General features: G+C 32.8%; 1 protein-coding gene across 1 annotated transcript in view; it reads left to right on the forward strand.

The window, feature by feature from the left end:
- The first annotated feature begins 1,689 nt into the window (after positions 1 to 1,689).
- The window catches only part of LOC111085278 (MFS-type transporter SLC18B1-like), a 34,689-nt gene continuing 19,418 nt past the window's right edge, over positions 1,690 to 16,960 (forward strand). The window contains exons 1-5 of the mRNA XM_022383087.1: positions 1,690 to 1,799; positions 10,046 to 10,141; positions 11,663 to 11,736; positions 12,426 to 12,573; positions 13,734 to 13,802. Of these exons, the coding sequence (XP_022238795.1) occupies positions 1,692 to 1,799; positions 10,046 to 10,141; positions 11,663 to 11,736; positions 12,426 to 12,573; positions 13,734 to 13,802 (495 nt within the window). The 5' untranslated portion in view covers positions 1,690 to 1,691. The remainder of the gene's footprint in view (positions 1,800 to 10,045; positions 10,142 to 11,662; positions 11,737 to 12,425; positions 12,574 to 13,733; positions 13,803 to 16,960) is intronic.

The following is a 16,960-nucleotide window of genomic DNA, read 5'->3' on the forward strand; positions in this document are numbered from 1 at the left end:
CACGACAATGCACGTCCACATGTGGCACGTTTGACGCAACACAAAATTATGGAGTTTGTTTGGGAAGTTCTCCCCCACCCACCATATTCTCCAGATATGGCATCATCAGATTACCATCTTTTTCGTTCGCTGCACCTCCATCATAATGGGAAAATGTATGCAAATGTGGAAGGTGTTAAAGAGGACATCGACATGTTTTTTGCTTCAAATCCAAGTGATTTCTTTAATCAGGGCATTAACAATCTGTTTGTAAGATGGAAAAGCATCATCGATAGGAATGTAGACTATTTCGTTTAATAAATGTTTTGTTTTGATATATAAGTTGTTCGAGTTTTTTTCATCTAAAAAAAGGGGGCTAAGTAATTGTGTATTTGCATGCTCATGGGCTTTATTTTGATATGTTGATTAAAGGTTATTGTTAGTTAAATTTCGCGCATATCTACACGAAGGATATCTTTGGCTACACTAATCGAATATTGGAATTTGATCGTCACCATTATAACGCACCCACGACCCCAAAGTGTTTAGCGCATTTTTTTTTTCAACTGTAACAGGGTGTGAATCATGGAATCTCGGATCCACACTCCTGAACTTTAACCACTGGGCCACGTGTATGATGTTCAGGAAGCATAGATTTATGAGAAAATGTGCTGTTTACTTATGCTGTGATATATATTAATACAATATACAATGAAAGATGAAAACATTTATCATATAAATCAATTTATCTTTCACATTAATAAGATTGTAACATTATTAGACAAGAACAACAATGAATAACAAGCAACCAACAAGTTAGAGTATAAGAAACATGAAATTCATGAATACTAACTTGACAACATTTATACCAAGAACCAATAGACGAAGCGTTGATATAAAAGAGCCTCCAGAATAACCAATGAAAGTACTTCAAGGAGTAATCAGAATGAAAAGTTGAGTATTTTATTGATATAATTTGGGATAAACGCAGGAAACAATTGTCAGTTTGCTGTTTATCTTTATTAGTTTGTTTCGAATTTATGCACAAAGCTACACAATGGGCTGTCTGTGCTCTGCCCACCACGGGTATCGAAACTCGGTTTTTTAGCGTTGTAAGTCCGCAGACATACCGCTGTGTCTTGGGGGGCCTCTTTATTCGTTTTATGTTATTTTATAACAATAACAAAATAGCACATTTCTCGGTATATATTTGAGCCCATTATATATTCGTGGATTGATAGATGTAAGAATGTTTTTTTTATAAGTTGTGTGAAATAAAAAAATATTTCAAAACTTATATATATAAATAAATAAATAAGGTTACAATCCTCTCCGAAAATTGCTGTTTCATGAATATCAGAATTTCATTCCTCTATCTTAATCTCATTTGAAAAAAAAAAGAAAAGAAATATTGGATTTTAGTCGTGCTGTAAAAGGTTTGTACTCTCTTTTCAGGTGAACAAATCAGGTTTCGGTAGATGTCACATGATTAAAGGATCATGCAAAGCACGTGAGACGCAGCTTCTGTACTTTAGGTTTTAAGTGCTTATAAGAGAGTATTCAAATCAACTTACTTACTTTAACTTTCAGATAGGTTATAGTAAATATTGAAATTATTATTTGTGTTTTTTTAGTTCACTTATTACTCCATCAGATAATTCGCTTAATTTGAAAAAAAGGTTGCTTTTTTCTTTAAACCAAAAAAACATAGCATGAGCAGAATTTCGCTTCGAAAATTCCTATTACTATCTACATTGTGGACTGGAATATTCTGTAACTATGTATGTTATTCCATTATTGCCCCATTCTTTCCCCAACTGGTAAGTAAAGATTATTTTTCATTTTCGGGAAGGTAACTACTCTGTATTCCAAATGGCGTGACCCCTCACTTTCACAAGCTGTTTTATAACTATGCACTTAGTCTACCATATCTGGTTTACAATATGTATATCAATAACATAAATATGATCATAAATTACAATATCTGACACAGGTTACATATACCAATGTATTTCACGGCACGTCTTTAAAACAGGCAAGGGTTTAGAAAATAATAACTTAAGATATATAATGTTAATGGCAATATCTATACTCAGTTACTGTTATTGTGCTTAATATTGAAATAGAAAAACTAGCTAATAATTGAATATGTAAGTAAAAAATAAATATCTAAAAACTGAGTATTTAGTACAATGCTTAACTTATCAAAATATTGTAATTTTTTTAACATTAAATTTTTAGATACTTTTTATTGTAATTAATTTCTGTGGTGGATTCTTCAGAGATAAATATTTAAAAGAGAACAAAAATAACTATTAAAAATAAGAGTATTATTATATTAATAAAGTCTCAGTGAAACTACAAATAGCATAAACGTATATTAAGATATGATAGCTTTATTTAAAATATCCAAATTCCTGTGTGAAACTTATCAAATAAGGAACAGTTGTTGCTACAGCGTGTTCAAGAATGTAAAACTTTCAAAGATAAATTTATCCTAAATAAAAGGCAGACGTTTGTATTATTTATTTTTGAATTGCATATGTTCTTCTACGTAGTTTTACCTTTATACTATCGTAATTTTAGACTTAAAATAAGACCCAAAACTCGAATAGTTGACTATTCTTCTTCAGTAGAACAAAGATAATTTTGAAAGTCAGCATCAATGATTGTTTGCTTAGAGAAAATCCTACTCCTAGGCTATTTCTGCATAATAGTCCCTAATTTTCAACTGATAGACTAAATGGATGGCAGATATTCAACAAGAACTACCGTCAACTCTTGGGCCACTCTTTTGTCTGATTGAAAAGTGCTAATTGACTGGCATTTTATAGCGCACCTTACAGCCTCACGTTTTTATGAAAACAGGACGGAAACTATAAACGCTCAGATTCACAGAGTGGGCAGGTCTACCACTGAGTCATACCAACCAAGGCAAGAGTGAAGCTATAAATATTAAAGCAGAAAATAATTCGAACAATTGTACTTATCAACTTGTATATTTAGTTGAACTTTACAAGTAGTGTGAATAAGATAGTATTAAAGTATAACACACCGTACTTACTTGGGTACATACCAATAATGCAATACACAAATAATGTATTTAACGTTTACTACTTACTAATGAGACGCAAATCTCCTGGAGCACTGGATTGTTGTTTTTTTTAAATCAGCAAACTTTATTGTGACAGATGCTTTGTGTTTTACAAGCTCGCAAGTCAGGACTCTTATGTTTTTACCGCTTCATCATAATTTAAGCAAACGTACAGAAAAAGCACAAATTATTCTTGTGTCCTATTATATAAAACCTAAATATTATAATTAAGTTCAATTGCTTTTTAATTATAATTATACTTGCTTGTTTGTTTGTAATTAAGCACAAAGCTACACAATAGGCTATCTGGGCTCTGCTCACCACGGGTGTCGAAACCCGTATACTAGCGTTGTAAGTCCGCAGACATACAGCTGTGCCACTGAGGGGAATTATACTTGTAAATTCTCAGCTAAAATTTGTAATATCCTTTTATTTATTGACTCATTTAGGTTTTCTGTTAGTAGTTGTGTGTCAGGGCTGTCAACTCCGTGAATTTAAGGACTGTGGGGAAAAAAAAAAAAAAGACAGAAAAAGTTATATATTAAATCTGTCCGTAAACCCATAAATGGCAAAAGCCCCCAGTGGCACAGCGGTATGTCTGCGGACTTACAATGGTAGAATCCGGTTTTGATACCCCTGGTGGGCAGAGCACAGATAGCCCACCGTGTAGCTTTGAGCTTAATTACAAACAAACAAATAAATGGCAAAAATATATATTTTATTTTAATAATGTCAGTAAAAAATACAGCGTCACTTAAAAATTACAGAGCCAGTAAAACAAAAAAAACAAAAAAAAAACGCCCCCGTCTGTAGTTTAGTACAAACAAAATTAGAAGGTTTTCAAGTCTGATGTAAGTATGTCCAATTTTCTTTTTCATTTTAAAAAATTGTTGTTTTCTACCTCTAAAAAGTCACGAATGTTGTCAGTGCCTAGCAAGGTTGGACTAGTTTCGTTGAAAGGTAACATTCTGACCTGAGACGTGAAGGCCAGCGATATCATGTGACGCCCTAGGCAGTGCTTGAATCACTTACAGGAAGGTTTATATGTTTTTTTATTCTTATTTGAACTTAAACGAATTAGGAATTTTAATTCGCAAAAATTTAATTCGGCGCAAATCACATATTAAACTTAATCGTACTGTTAATCCTAATGACTAAGCAGAAAATTGTACGCTCAGTCCGACTTGTCTGTATCTAGTTGCGACCACTGTAGCTGCATTATAAGATTCTGTAGACACATTTAACACTTGTTTATTTTGTTGTTAAGTGCAAAGCTAGCTATTCCAGGGAGGGGCGAAGTTTTCCGGAGGGGGCAAAGTAGCGTGAAAGTGTGAATTGAATAAAAAGTCATATATATATATGCTGAATGAGTAAAGAAATAATAGGTGATGATGACAAAACCTTGTCGAAACGTTGTACATTTGCTGTTATGTTAAACTTATATTAAAGTTTTTCTTCATTACCCATTCAGGCCGTCTTTAACCATTATTAGTCTCAAAGTGGATTCCTCGTCATCGCGCAGAAATTCAAAACAAACAAACAATCAATGGTGTAGCCAAGGAAGGGAAGGTCGTCGGTTGTGAAATGTTTTCTTTTTGAATATCAACTCCATTTTGACAGTCACAGGAGATTAGATCTAATGTTGTAAGAACGGACGAACATAGCTTTATAATCATATATTCATATCCTGTCGCTTTTGTTAATGAAATCTGATATGAATCTCGCTATGGACCACGTAATGGACCACTATTGACTCACTCATTGCTTAAGCCTACATTTCTTATTAATTTCAGAAGAAACGCCCCCTAAAAACTTCCTGGCGAGTCGCACGTTGTTTTGAATAGCCGTCCCTAATTTAGCAGTGTAAGACTAGAGGGAAGGCAGCTAGTCATCACCACCCACTGCCAACTCTTGGGCTACTCTTTTACCAACGAATAATGGGATTGACCGTCACATTATAACGCCTCCATGGCTGAAAGGGCGAGCATGTTGGTGGGACGGGGATTCGAACCCGCGACCCTCAGATTGTGAGTTGAGTGCCCTAACCACCTGGCCATGCCGGGTCCTACACCATTGAAGTCATCTATCAATCTTAAAAACAAACACACAAACGAAACGCTTAGCTTTTTTTTTATAGTATACTTTTCCATATATGAATCTAATATTACATTAATAGTATCAGCGGTTGTGATATATTGTTTATTTACTCGAAAAATAACAAATCATATTAGAAGTAAATACCTTTACTGCTTTCATAAAAATATGTACATTAATACTTAAATTCGGTCTTCAATCCCTGCGATAGGCACAGCACAGATATCCCATTGTGTAGCTATGCGGTTAAAATAAACAAGAGAACACAATTCTTGTATATACATAGGTAGCAGAACTATTAAACTACGTCTATTTATTGTTGCAATTCGTTATGTTAACTGTTTTTATCTTGGATAATCGATGAAGAAATATATTTCTGAGTATGTGGTACTGTATAAAACAACAAAGATCGTTTGACGACATTTGTACAAAATTAGTAAAATTCTTAATTTTATAAATGGGGAACATGGATCGTCAAAAAAGTATAGAAACAAGTTGAATCAAAATGTAAGGATTATATTTTCAAATCTACAACTAAGGACTCTAAAAAAAGTACAAAAATAAGGCTGGAAATAGTTTTTACATTATTTTCTCAAAAACAAACCCCCTATTTTGACTCAACTGAAACTGATAAGTACAATTAGGGACAGCTCGCACATATAGCCCTCGATTAGCTTTGCGCGAAATTTAACAAACAAACAAGTAAACAGTAAACATGTCAATCAGTTGGATAGCTAGTTAGTAAGTCTGTTCCCGTGTTATCGGTCAGTTACTGAGTATGTTAGTTAGCCTATATGGAGTTTTGTCACAGATACCAGAAGAAATTTTGCAAGTAAATGACTGCTATTTAGTTTAATTTGTGAGTTAAGCCTATCAACGAAAGTAACCTGTGAAACTACATTTAGTCTATCACTTCAGAATTAGGGATGGCTAGCGCAAATAGACCTCTAGTACATTTTTGTGAATTTCAACAAACAAACTATTTCAAAATACCCCTCCCATAAGGTTGTCATGTTCAAAGCACACCAGCCTTCTAAGCATGGCTGCCTAACGAATAGAAACCATAACAACCTACGTGTCAGGTGTGCGATTATTTTTGGTAAAGATTAAATAGTATGTAAGGAAATCTTCACGATGACAAAATGTGTGATCTAAAAGAATTGATAAAACATTGGAAAGAAGAACGATCAGAAAGAGAACATTAAAAGAAGATCAAGAAAAAAAGAGATAGAAAAGTAGAAGAGAGAGACAGAGGTAAAAAAAATAAAATTATAGAAAAATAAATGAAGATCAAGAGGTAAGAGACAGGATTTTATGAGAAGCATTAAGAGAAAGAGAAGCAAGATTTAAAGAAGAAAAACAAATTTGGTTGAAGACGAGGTCAACTAAGCTATTTAAGACGCCAGAGAGATTACAACAATATTAAAGAAGTACAAAAAGACCTCTATAATCTGAGACAGATTATAATAACAAGCTTGAAGAAATAAACAAGGTAGAAATGAACATCGACGAATCCATTTGGTCTACACCTGTTCATTTATTAGATTTACACAAAGTATGTAGAAAGACTAAGTAAAACCATTTATGCCATGCATTACTTTACGTAAGAAGGACTTAAATAACCTAGTGATAAGATGAAACGTTGTTATGATCTAAATGCAAATAAGGTTGATTTTCATTGTGGTTACATGGTGTGACTATACAATCACCACTACAGGACAGGGCAGTCACCAAAGTTAATTAGATCTTTAGAAGAAACATATCTGGTAGTGAAAAGAATCAATGATGTGATGTACAGAATCCAAAAGGATAGGTAGTCCTAGCCTAAGGCAATTCATCATGGTCATCGATAAAAATGCACCAATGAGAGACTGGTCAACTAGTTAGCTTCAGAGAAAACTTCACTTGTGGTAAGTCAACCTGTTAAAGAGTCTAAGGTTCTTGTCAAGACAGTTTCAGAGAGAAATTTGCCAACATAAAGTAAACCTTCAGAAGATCCCCAGGTTTCTGCAGAGAACACTTCAAGAGTATCACCAAGGATAGTTATCAGTAGATTTTCTCGATCATCTACCTAGAGAGAACTCGTCAAGTAGCAGGACGGAAAGTGAATTTGAAGACAAAAAGTAATCTTATGCTTAGGCCATAGGCTTTGGAATAGAAAACCGCCCAAAATATTTGGTATTTGAACAACTTCGACGCAGTAAACAAAATAATGAAGCTTTTGTTTTGATTATCAAAATTTTTACTGTACTTTATTTAGCAGCAGAAGCTGAGGATTTTCAGATACTAGGTTTTTCACTTTACCACCTACTTTGTGGACATACTTCCCCACTCCCATTGCTCAAGCCAGACAACGTGAACACACATGCTAAGCTCTCCGACTCAACCTCATTATTTTCGGTTACATTAGGAAGGAATGGAGGTTGAGACTGCTCAGATCCTATACAATTGAACTGACTCAGGTTAGGCGATGCTAACTTCACTTTTGACCATTCACCTTTGCCAACGCTTTCATTGTCTTTATTTATGGACTTTCTTCTATTTACAAGTCGTGTCCTAGTTTTTGACGCAAGTTACAAAGTTTTTACTACACGGTTGTTACTTTATGCTTTCCTTAATAAACGCACATCATGTATTTTAATGTCTTAATAATGCTTCTTGTAATGAAACAGTGTTAAGAAAATATTCAGTAAAACTGTTTGCTTATTAAAAATATTTCTTTTACAACTTAATAAAATATTGGATACAACATGTATATATATATATATATATATATATATATTATGTGATATCTAAATCATTGGCTGTGAATTTTATTTATTATTACTGATAATTTCCCCATGCTTAAGAATATTTCAACTAGATCATGTTAGTAAATTTTTAGCAAAATGCTACAAGAAACAACAAGTAAAAGCATGTTGTTAGAACCACCAGGTAAAACTGTTTTTCTGCCTAGCCATAGTTGAGCCTCTGTTACTTTTATCTCTTTCAATGAAAATTCCCTATCTACCTAACATTTCAACATCAAAATTGAAGTCTTCTCTTACTTGTGTTTGTGAAAATATTACTGAAAAAGGCAATGTACCTGTTATTTTCACTAACATAAGCATTGAGTTTTTCAGTAATACTTTCCAGGTAACTAGATGCAAAAATCTAGTGAGCACAAAGTGGCATGCTCCATAGAGTTCTTATCTCTCAGCTATATTATAGGAGTAATTATCTCGAAATTGTGGGTGATATTTTCAATAATAAAATTCTCTGAGTGGCTGAGAAAGCACAGAGTCATTCTTTCAATTACATGCTCATCTTAATTGTTAATCAAGTGGAAATCACACCATGTAGTGCATCACTTGATAGCTTGGAAATCAAGAAACACCATTTCCTTTCTATCATCAGCTACTTAACGTAATGATCATCTTAGCTTTGGATCAAGTAGTGGTTCTGAAATATAAAGCATACATTCTGACAGACATTAACATTACTAACTGATAGCTCAGAAAGCAAAGAATATTACTTCATTTCAGTCCTTGTTTGTACAAACTAAATACTATCTTAACCTTTATCCGTGAGTGCCCACTGTCTCACCTGCCAAGAAAACAGCTCTAACTGTAAGAAGTCGTCCAACAGCAGCACATCAAGTCATTTGCTGATAGTCTGTGGTTTAGATCAGAGCTGGGGTTGAGTTGTTCTAGCTGGCGACTACTTGGGAGTTCTGTGGAGACCCTCACAAGTGGTCTTAGACTCTATAGATACCAATCCACTTCGATGACGATCGGATGTTTTGTATTCACTTCTCTAAACTCTCCCTCTTGGTCAGAGGAGTACTTCTGCATCTAAAATAATTAATTTTTTCAGTAAAATCATTCCTTTAAACTCTTAAACAAAGGCCAGTGTGCACATTAACAAAATCAGAAACTCCACACACAAAAAAATTTGACTCAAAGGTGTCATATGAGGGAGCGAAGAGCAGCTATCCCTAAAGCTCGGAAGGGGATCCAAATGACAGTTTCTGTGAATTATTTCTAGTCAGGCTGGATTAACACATCTATGTAAATTATGCCATAGAATAGGACCTCCATATGAATGAAGAGGCCCATGCGAGGAGATTTCTTTGCCCCCTCCAAGACTTTTGTGAAATGACACTCCTGTCTGTTGTGGCACCCAAATTCTCCTTCCTACCTACTTGTTGCATTTTCAGGCGAATTGATTTTCCTGCAATATCAGATAGTTAGACCAGCTAATAACAGCAAATATTTAGAAATAAGGAGAATAATCCTTCAAGATGAATCTTTGCTGAACTAGTCACGATGAAAGCTAAGTTGAACTAAACCAAGAAAACATGCCTGAATTCAACAGGTAAACTTGGTTTCTTTGTCCAGTCAAGCACCTCTCCTCGTGACATTTGCTCTCACAGCATTGGTTGGTTGTAGATCCAGACATTGTCAATTCGGTCAAGAAAGGATATTACGTCGTTAATCCTTTCCACTTGGATGCTATATTTTACTACAATATCCTCTCGGGCAGAATAAACATTATCTACTATAGAGAACAAAGAAAAAAAAACAACCAGAGTAAGGCAATTTCAACTACTTTCTGGACTCTGTGGTCATGCTAAAACTGCATACAAGTAAATAAACAAAATTTTTAAATTCCTACCAAATATATCTAAAGTACATAGAGAACATATGATATGCTTGCACATTAGAGAAGCATCAACAAGTAATGATTATTTAAGAACAAAACAAAAATATACAACTACCTACCCAACCATAGAAAGATGGGTCGCCAACAGCAAATAACAAATTTTCAAGTTTCACTTTAGATAACATATAATCAATAACAAAGATTTATTTTTATTTTTTTGTATTCTTTTTTTAGGCTCGAAAGAAAGGGCTCAATGCAGTCGAATATTCTATGGTATTTGGGGCGTATAGTATTGCCCAAGTAATCTTCAGCATGATCGCCGGCAAATTTGTAAGTAAATTCACGTATTGTTGAATCTTGTATTTAATGTTTGTTTCTGTCACTGGTCGATTCGTTATATATATAAAAAATAAACTCCAAAAATACTTAGTCTAATTAAAAAGTAGATTTGAAACTGAAAGGCTACAACAAAAGTTGATATCACATCTACAAAGGTCTGTTTTCAAAACACGTAATTAAGTATACCGTTCTTGAACACCACAGTGTCACATATATAAACATGAAATAGCTTGCTCTATTGTAGAAAGTATATATACCTCTATCATTAAGTTTAACTGCTTATAATCAGTAAATAAAGATATGCAATCGAGATGCTATTATGTTCATATTATAACCAGATTTATTATGACGCAATGTCTGTTATTTTACTCAGTTTATATTATTTGCTATTTTTTTTATAACAAGAGATTAAGCTTTGTGTTCATGTAATGCAACTGAGTTTTAATAGAACCAAAAATCAGCAAGAGTTGGCGTGAAACTTAAGTATTAGATTACATGATTGTAGAAGTAATAATGTTAATGTTACCAACTTTAGGGAACGCTTTTTAAATGAAATTGCGCAGCTTTGATTAAAACCTATTATAAATCTATAACATTTTCTGTTCTTTCTTGAAGACAATTGATAGTTAATTTAATTAGTCTTAAAAAAATTTATGACTATTTAAAATTTCTAGGGTTATTATGAGATTCGAAAGTATCCAATAGATTTTACTTAAGTCTACATTTTTTGGCTGTTGTAGCAGATTAACTTGTGTAGCTTCCCAAACAGTTTTTAACTTAAGTCATCGAGTTTTCGCAAATATTTCAAGAATAAAAATGTTTTTAAGGCTTTCAAACGCTCAGAAGTATACAATTCAGTATTTATTTCATAATAATGTGAGAATACAGATGAATAGTGAGTAATTTAGAGCTAGGGTATATATTACCCTAGGGTGTCCCAAAAAAACAATTTTTCTTTAAATGTCCTAATTTTCGGACCTAATGCCATTATGTGGATCATAACTAAGCTATTAAGACCAAAATTAGCGTAATTGAAGAAAAAAACCATTGCCTCAACGGCCTTTTTTGTTCAAGGAAAAAAAAATAATTTTTTATTTTTTAGGTTTTTTTCGAATTTACTTTTCAAAGTCAAAATTTGATTAAAATACATGTGTGATGGCTCAAAACGTTAATTACACACTAAATAATGTTATCTAACTTTAAACAATAAACATTAATGTTAACGTTTGCTGTGATGTGCCTCAAAATGTATCTATTTTCTCGTCTTTTATAAAATTTGTAAATTATTTTTGGAACACCCTAATATTACCCTTCAACAGCTAATGCAGCTAATTTTATGTCTCTCCATAATTTTATAAGTATTATCGAAATGGTGTATTTAAGTGTTTTACACTCACAAATGTTTAAACAACTCTATTCAATTATAAGTATTATGTTTTTGTTAAAATTATGATTAGGTTTTCTCATTATTTTTAAATACGTTTCTAGAACTTTAATTTCTTATTTTTTCAGCTTACTAAAATCGGACCCAAGTTTATCATTGTTGCAGGATTGTTTTTGACAGGTGGCGCTACAGTATTATTTGGGTATGTTATTTATCTTTGATATTCAAGTGCAAGCTCATCGTGTTGCATGAAATTGTGAATTACCTAATCCTGATAAAATAGCTAAAACATTTTTTAATCACAGGCTTGTATGCTTTGTTATCTATAAATATTTTACAAAATATTTAACCATTAAAAATAAAAATATTATATTTCTTACCAAAAATATTTCGAGAATAAGTTAAAATAATTAGATTTTCTTAAATCACATTTTGTCCAGGAAAAAATTAGCAAAACCCAGGAAATATTTAAAGTCTCATTATTTCTGTAATAAAATTCACTTACATTTCTCAAGTTTTTATCTTTAAAAATCTTAGTTTAACACGACAAACTATTAACTTGTAACAAATTAGTCAATTATACACAATAGGGTCAAAGTCACTGGGCATTTCTTGATTATAATAGCGCAGATTAGAAACTGTTGTGTGCAATATAGTAATAACTTGGCTTACACGTCTTTAATATTATATACCTCTAATTTGCTCAACTATTCATAAACATTTGTTGTGCCTACGCGAGTGTTTGCTACAAATAAAATTAATTCTTATGAAGAAATTTTTTTCATAAGTTTTTGAGATAATTTTTTCGTTGTGGTTGTAGTTTGCTTATTGCACGAATGTTTCAACATCTTTGTACAAGCAGCTAAGGTTTCTTTGAAAATTATTTTTCAGTTGTCTTGAACATTCACCACAAGGAAGAGTTTTCCTGGCTCTCAGTATTGTAATTCGAATGGTAGAGGGCGCTGGTTTCGCTGCGTACTTAACCAGCGTCCTCGCTATTGTTGTTAAATCTTTTCCCACCAATCCTGGATATTATGTCGTGAGTTTTTTATTTCATGTTTATAAAGCTAATCGATAGAAAATTAAAATTAAAATATGAAACAAATATAAAACAAAAAGTAAAATGAACAGGTGAAATACTCATAGACAATCATGGGAAAATTCACTTTCAGTTTTAAACGCAAAATATTTTGATCAATTACTGTAACTTCTATATATTTTAGCTAGTATGTTTTGGCTTTAAAAACAGTTGCAAGTTTCATGACCCCATTCTAGACAGATTATTATGTATTCAAAAAAATAAAATTTTTATAATGATTTTAATAGCTAATGAATTATATTTCAAGTTTTTATTTTAAGTTTCTTGATGGCTAAAGTCTTCTTCTTTCTTAGATCTTCTATTCATCTGCAGTCTCATCACATTTTTTTCTTGATGCCTGCAGATGAAAAGAACTTTGGAATAGCATTAGTTCCAGCAACAAGCAAGATGTAATAATTTAAAAAAAAAGTTTAACTATCACCATTAAATCAAAGAAAAAACTAAGTAGAAACGTGGAGCTAGATGTCAATGAACTACACATTAGAAACCATTCTGAAAGAAAGAAGTACACAAAGGAAGACAAAAGTATTGTGTGTAGTCGCTTTCTTGTCAAATCTAGAATTCTGGCAGTGTTTTGGAGAAAAAGATGTATATATATGTAGTCATTACGCTGTAGAACTAGTTTGTTTGTAGTTAAGCACAAAGCTACACAATGGGCAATCTATGCTCTGCCCACCACACGTATCAAAACTCGGTTTTTAGCGTTGGAAGTCCGCAGAAATACTGTTGTACTACTGGTGAGCTGTAAAAGTAGTATTTTACAGTGAATGATTTTGTAAAAGTTGCTAGTTTTTTGCTGCTAGTAATTTGTTATTGAATATCTAATACGATTTTTAGATCACATGCATATATTATCACGCAATAAATGGCCATCAGATATTCTTATTATCTAATTTTCCCCCCACAGTGCTAAAGCGTAGAATACCTATTATCTCTCTGATCAAGATAAGGAACAATGTTTGAAATTCTAAAAGACATATTTTTGTCTGTTAACAAGAAATACGTATTTATCATCACGTGTTCAAATATAAGTAAGTAATTACAATGAAAACTCTTGTATACCAAACCTAAGACATTTAGTTCCTTTGTTTTAATTTCAGGGTCTTACAGAAACAGTCGTAACAATAGGTATGATCACAGGACCTGTTATTGGAAGTTTCCTTTATGTGGTAAGTTGAATAGATAGATATAAACTTTAATTTGATAAAAGCCAGCATTTAATTTTAGCTAAACAATTGTTTTGAAAAAGCTAACATGATTTATTAATATTGTTATAAATTCAATAATCAATTGTAACTTCCTTATAAATGCAAATACAAATGCTGATGTTATCAGTCAGTGAGTAAGTGTCACGTGTTATTGATCGATTACTGAGTGTGTTAATCAGCCAGTTTTAAGTTTGTGACTGTTTAGTTTTATTTGTGAGTTAAGTCTATCGCTCGCTGACCTTATTGAATTTGTGATAGAAGAAATAAAACGTTTCCTCTTCATTAAGCATACTGAACATTGCATTATTTCTACTGAATAATAAACAAAAAATAATCCTCCCAGGGATAGAGACGATTAACATTAATTATTTCAAATGCAGGATGGCGACAAGTCCAAATGGTCATATAGTCACCTACTTTTATATATGATTATTAATTTAAATTAAAATCTACATGAATTTGAATATTACACATACATGGGACGTAAAGTTAATTTTAATAAATATATATTAACATATTATTTCTTCATAGATTTAAGAAGTAAAATCTTAATTTTGAAAGCTTTCTAAATTGTTAAAATTTATGCGCTTTAAGTTACTAGGTATCTTAGGCTCTAATGTAACTTCTCTAAGACCTAAATAAGTAAGACATTGAGTTAAATATGAGTCATCGCAAGTAGCTGGAAAATTAGAAATAACATTTTATTGTTAAATTTATACATGCATTTTGTCAATTTTAATGTACAAACACCACTGATTTTCGGAATATTTGAAATCAAGTAGTATGGTTTTTACATGGTTCATCCTTGATTCAAAGTTTATATATTTTATTATGAACAATACTGACTGAATGTAGATTTGTAATATAAGCTGACTCCCTGCTCATAATTACATAATTAACATAAAGATACACAAGTGCATAATAAGCCATCTGTAAAATTTCAGATTTAACCTAATAACAGTAGTTTTGACAATGTAGTACTTGACCAAAATGTTTGCATATTTTGTAACAAATAAGATCATTATTATTAAGATGAAAATAAATACCCTTATCATTGTCAAACTGAGAAATGTCTGTTATATTAGACGTCTACAAATGTAATTTGTATAATGAGACAGGTTTTATGGACACCATGAACAATTTATTAGAACAACAAACAATTTTATCAGAAAGATGTGTAATTCAGCATTTCACTTATCACAACAGAACCTTACCAAAACATATATAATGAAAAAATATAACACCAAATTATTAGAAATAGTGTCTGTAACCTTATATCAGTTCATATTAAACATTCAGTACTTTTTGGTTCTCTTCGTACTCTAATAACCTCGGCAAGGCGACGTGACATGCTGTCGATGAGGTTATTGATGTAATTCACCGTGATTTCATGCCAACGTTTCACTAGAAGGCGCTACAAATCAGCTACAGTAGCTAGTTTAGGGTAGTAGTTAGCAATTTTTCGGCTCAGTTCTGCCCAACAGTTCTCAATGGGATTATATTCTGGAGACTTTTCTGGCCATGGCAATCTTATAACGTCCTCCTGGTCGAGATAACCCTGCACAATACGCGCACTGTGGGCATGTCATGCTGGAACGCAAAGTCATTGCCAAACCTTGCCTTAGCATATGGCAGAAATATCTTTCCATGTGATGCCTATAGAATGCGCCATTGACGTTTCTCTGGGGAATATGAAGAATAGTTTTTCTATTACGATGAATGGCTGATCAAGCATGTACTGCGCCATTTACCACCAGCTTTAACAAACTGGAAACAGAACTCAGTGTCCTAAACGTAAGTTGGCATGCTTTCTTGGCAAAATAGCACCCTAACGACGATGAATTTTCGTTAATATGGGTTTGCAGATAGCCCTTCTTGAAAAATAGCTTTGTTTGATCAGTCTCCTATTTACCGTTCTTCTGGATACTCTGAAATGAAAGTGTTGATATCATTTCTGTCATAAGGTCATAAGACTTAAGTCATAAGACATATTTCGACCTTGACGTGTTAACCTGATCAAAACACGGTCATCTCGGGCAGCAGTTTTCGGCGTCTACAAGTATACTTTTCTGGAACAACGTCCGATGACGTTTCGGGATTCTGGATACAGTATACTGGAGGTACCCTACTGTTCTGGCAATGTCCGTTTGCTTCATACCATTTCTGAACAGTCGAACAATGTGAGGCCCTATAACTTCTGACACGTGACGAAACATGACTCTACTGAGAGAAATTATCTGAACAAAACGTTGATCTGTTTCGAAAAATATTATTCCAAAAGCACGCCATTTATTTACAAAACAGGTGTGTATGTGTATTTTGACGAACAAACGCTCAAACAATTTATACATACAAGAATAACAACTCGTACATGTTTGTCGATCATACGCTACTTTCTCTGTTACTACTCGGGCATTTACTCAATAACTGCATGTAGACAATAACATCAGTATAGAACAGTATGCAAACATTTTGGCCAAGACTTTATGTAGGTTGTTTCTAATTTAATTTATAATCGATAGTGACTGACTCAGGTATTTGATGTAGGTGGTTTGTTCAGTAACAGTTTATTTAATTTTCATCTCAACGAGATTTGTATTTATTTTCATTTGACAAGATTATTTATGTACTAAGGTCTATTTATCTGCGTTAAGTATTTTCCTGTTAACTGACTATTAGTTGTAAAACCATTAAGTTATTACTATTCATAAATGAAATGGTATCATAGTCTAATGTTAAATGAACTAGCATTTACTAATTCATATATAGAAATATAAAATAAGAATGGTCCTACGGTAGGTTCTTGTGGAACTCCACAATTTATATTGTTACGACAGCGGAAGTCACGTGACGCAGGTAACACGTAATGAGTTCTAGAAAGTTCGGGGAACATCACGAATAACCCAGTATTTGCTAGGCGCCCTCTATTCTTGTATATAAGTGCGCCAGACAATAAATCGGAATAGAATTGCAGACAGGCAGAGATAGAGACGGACAATTGAGTCAAGCGCGGTAGGAAGTAAAGTGCGTGAATCATTCTTTGTGAATTATAGCGTGTGTTTAAGTAACAGCGTGACTGTGGAAATTAAGTGTATTGCAAAGTTGTATTGAGAAAGAAT

Source organism: Limulus polyphemus, unplaced genomic scaffold, assembly GCF_000517525.1.
Source record: "Limulus polyphemus unplaced genomic scaffold, Limulus_polyphemus-2.1.2 Scaffold307, whole genome shotgun sequence".
In the NCBI taxonomy this organism is placed as follows: Eukaryota; Metazoa; Arthropoda; class Merostomata; order Xiphosura; family Limulidae; genus Limulus; species Limulus polyphemus.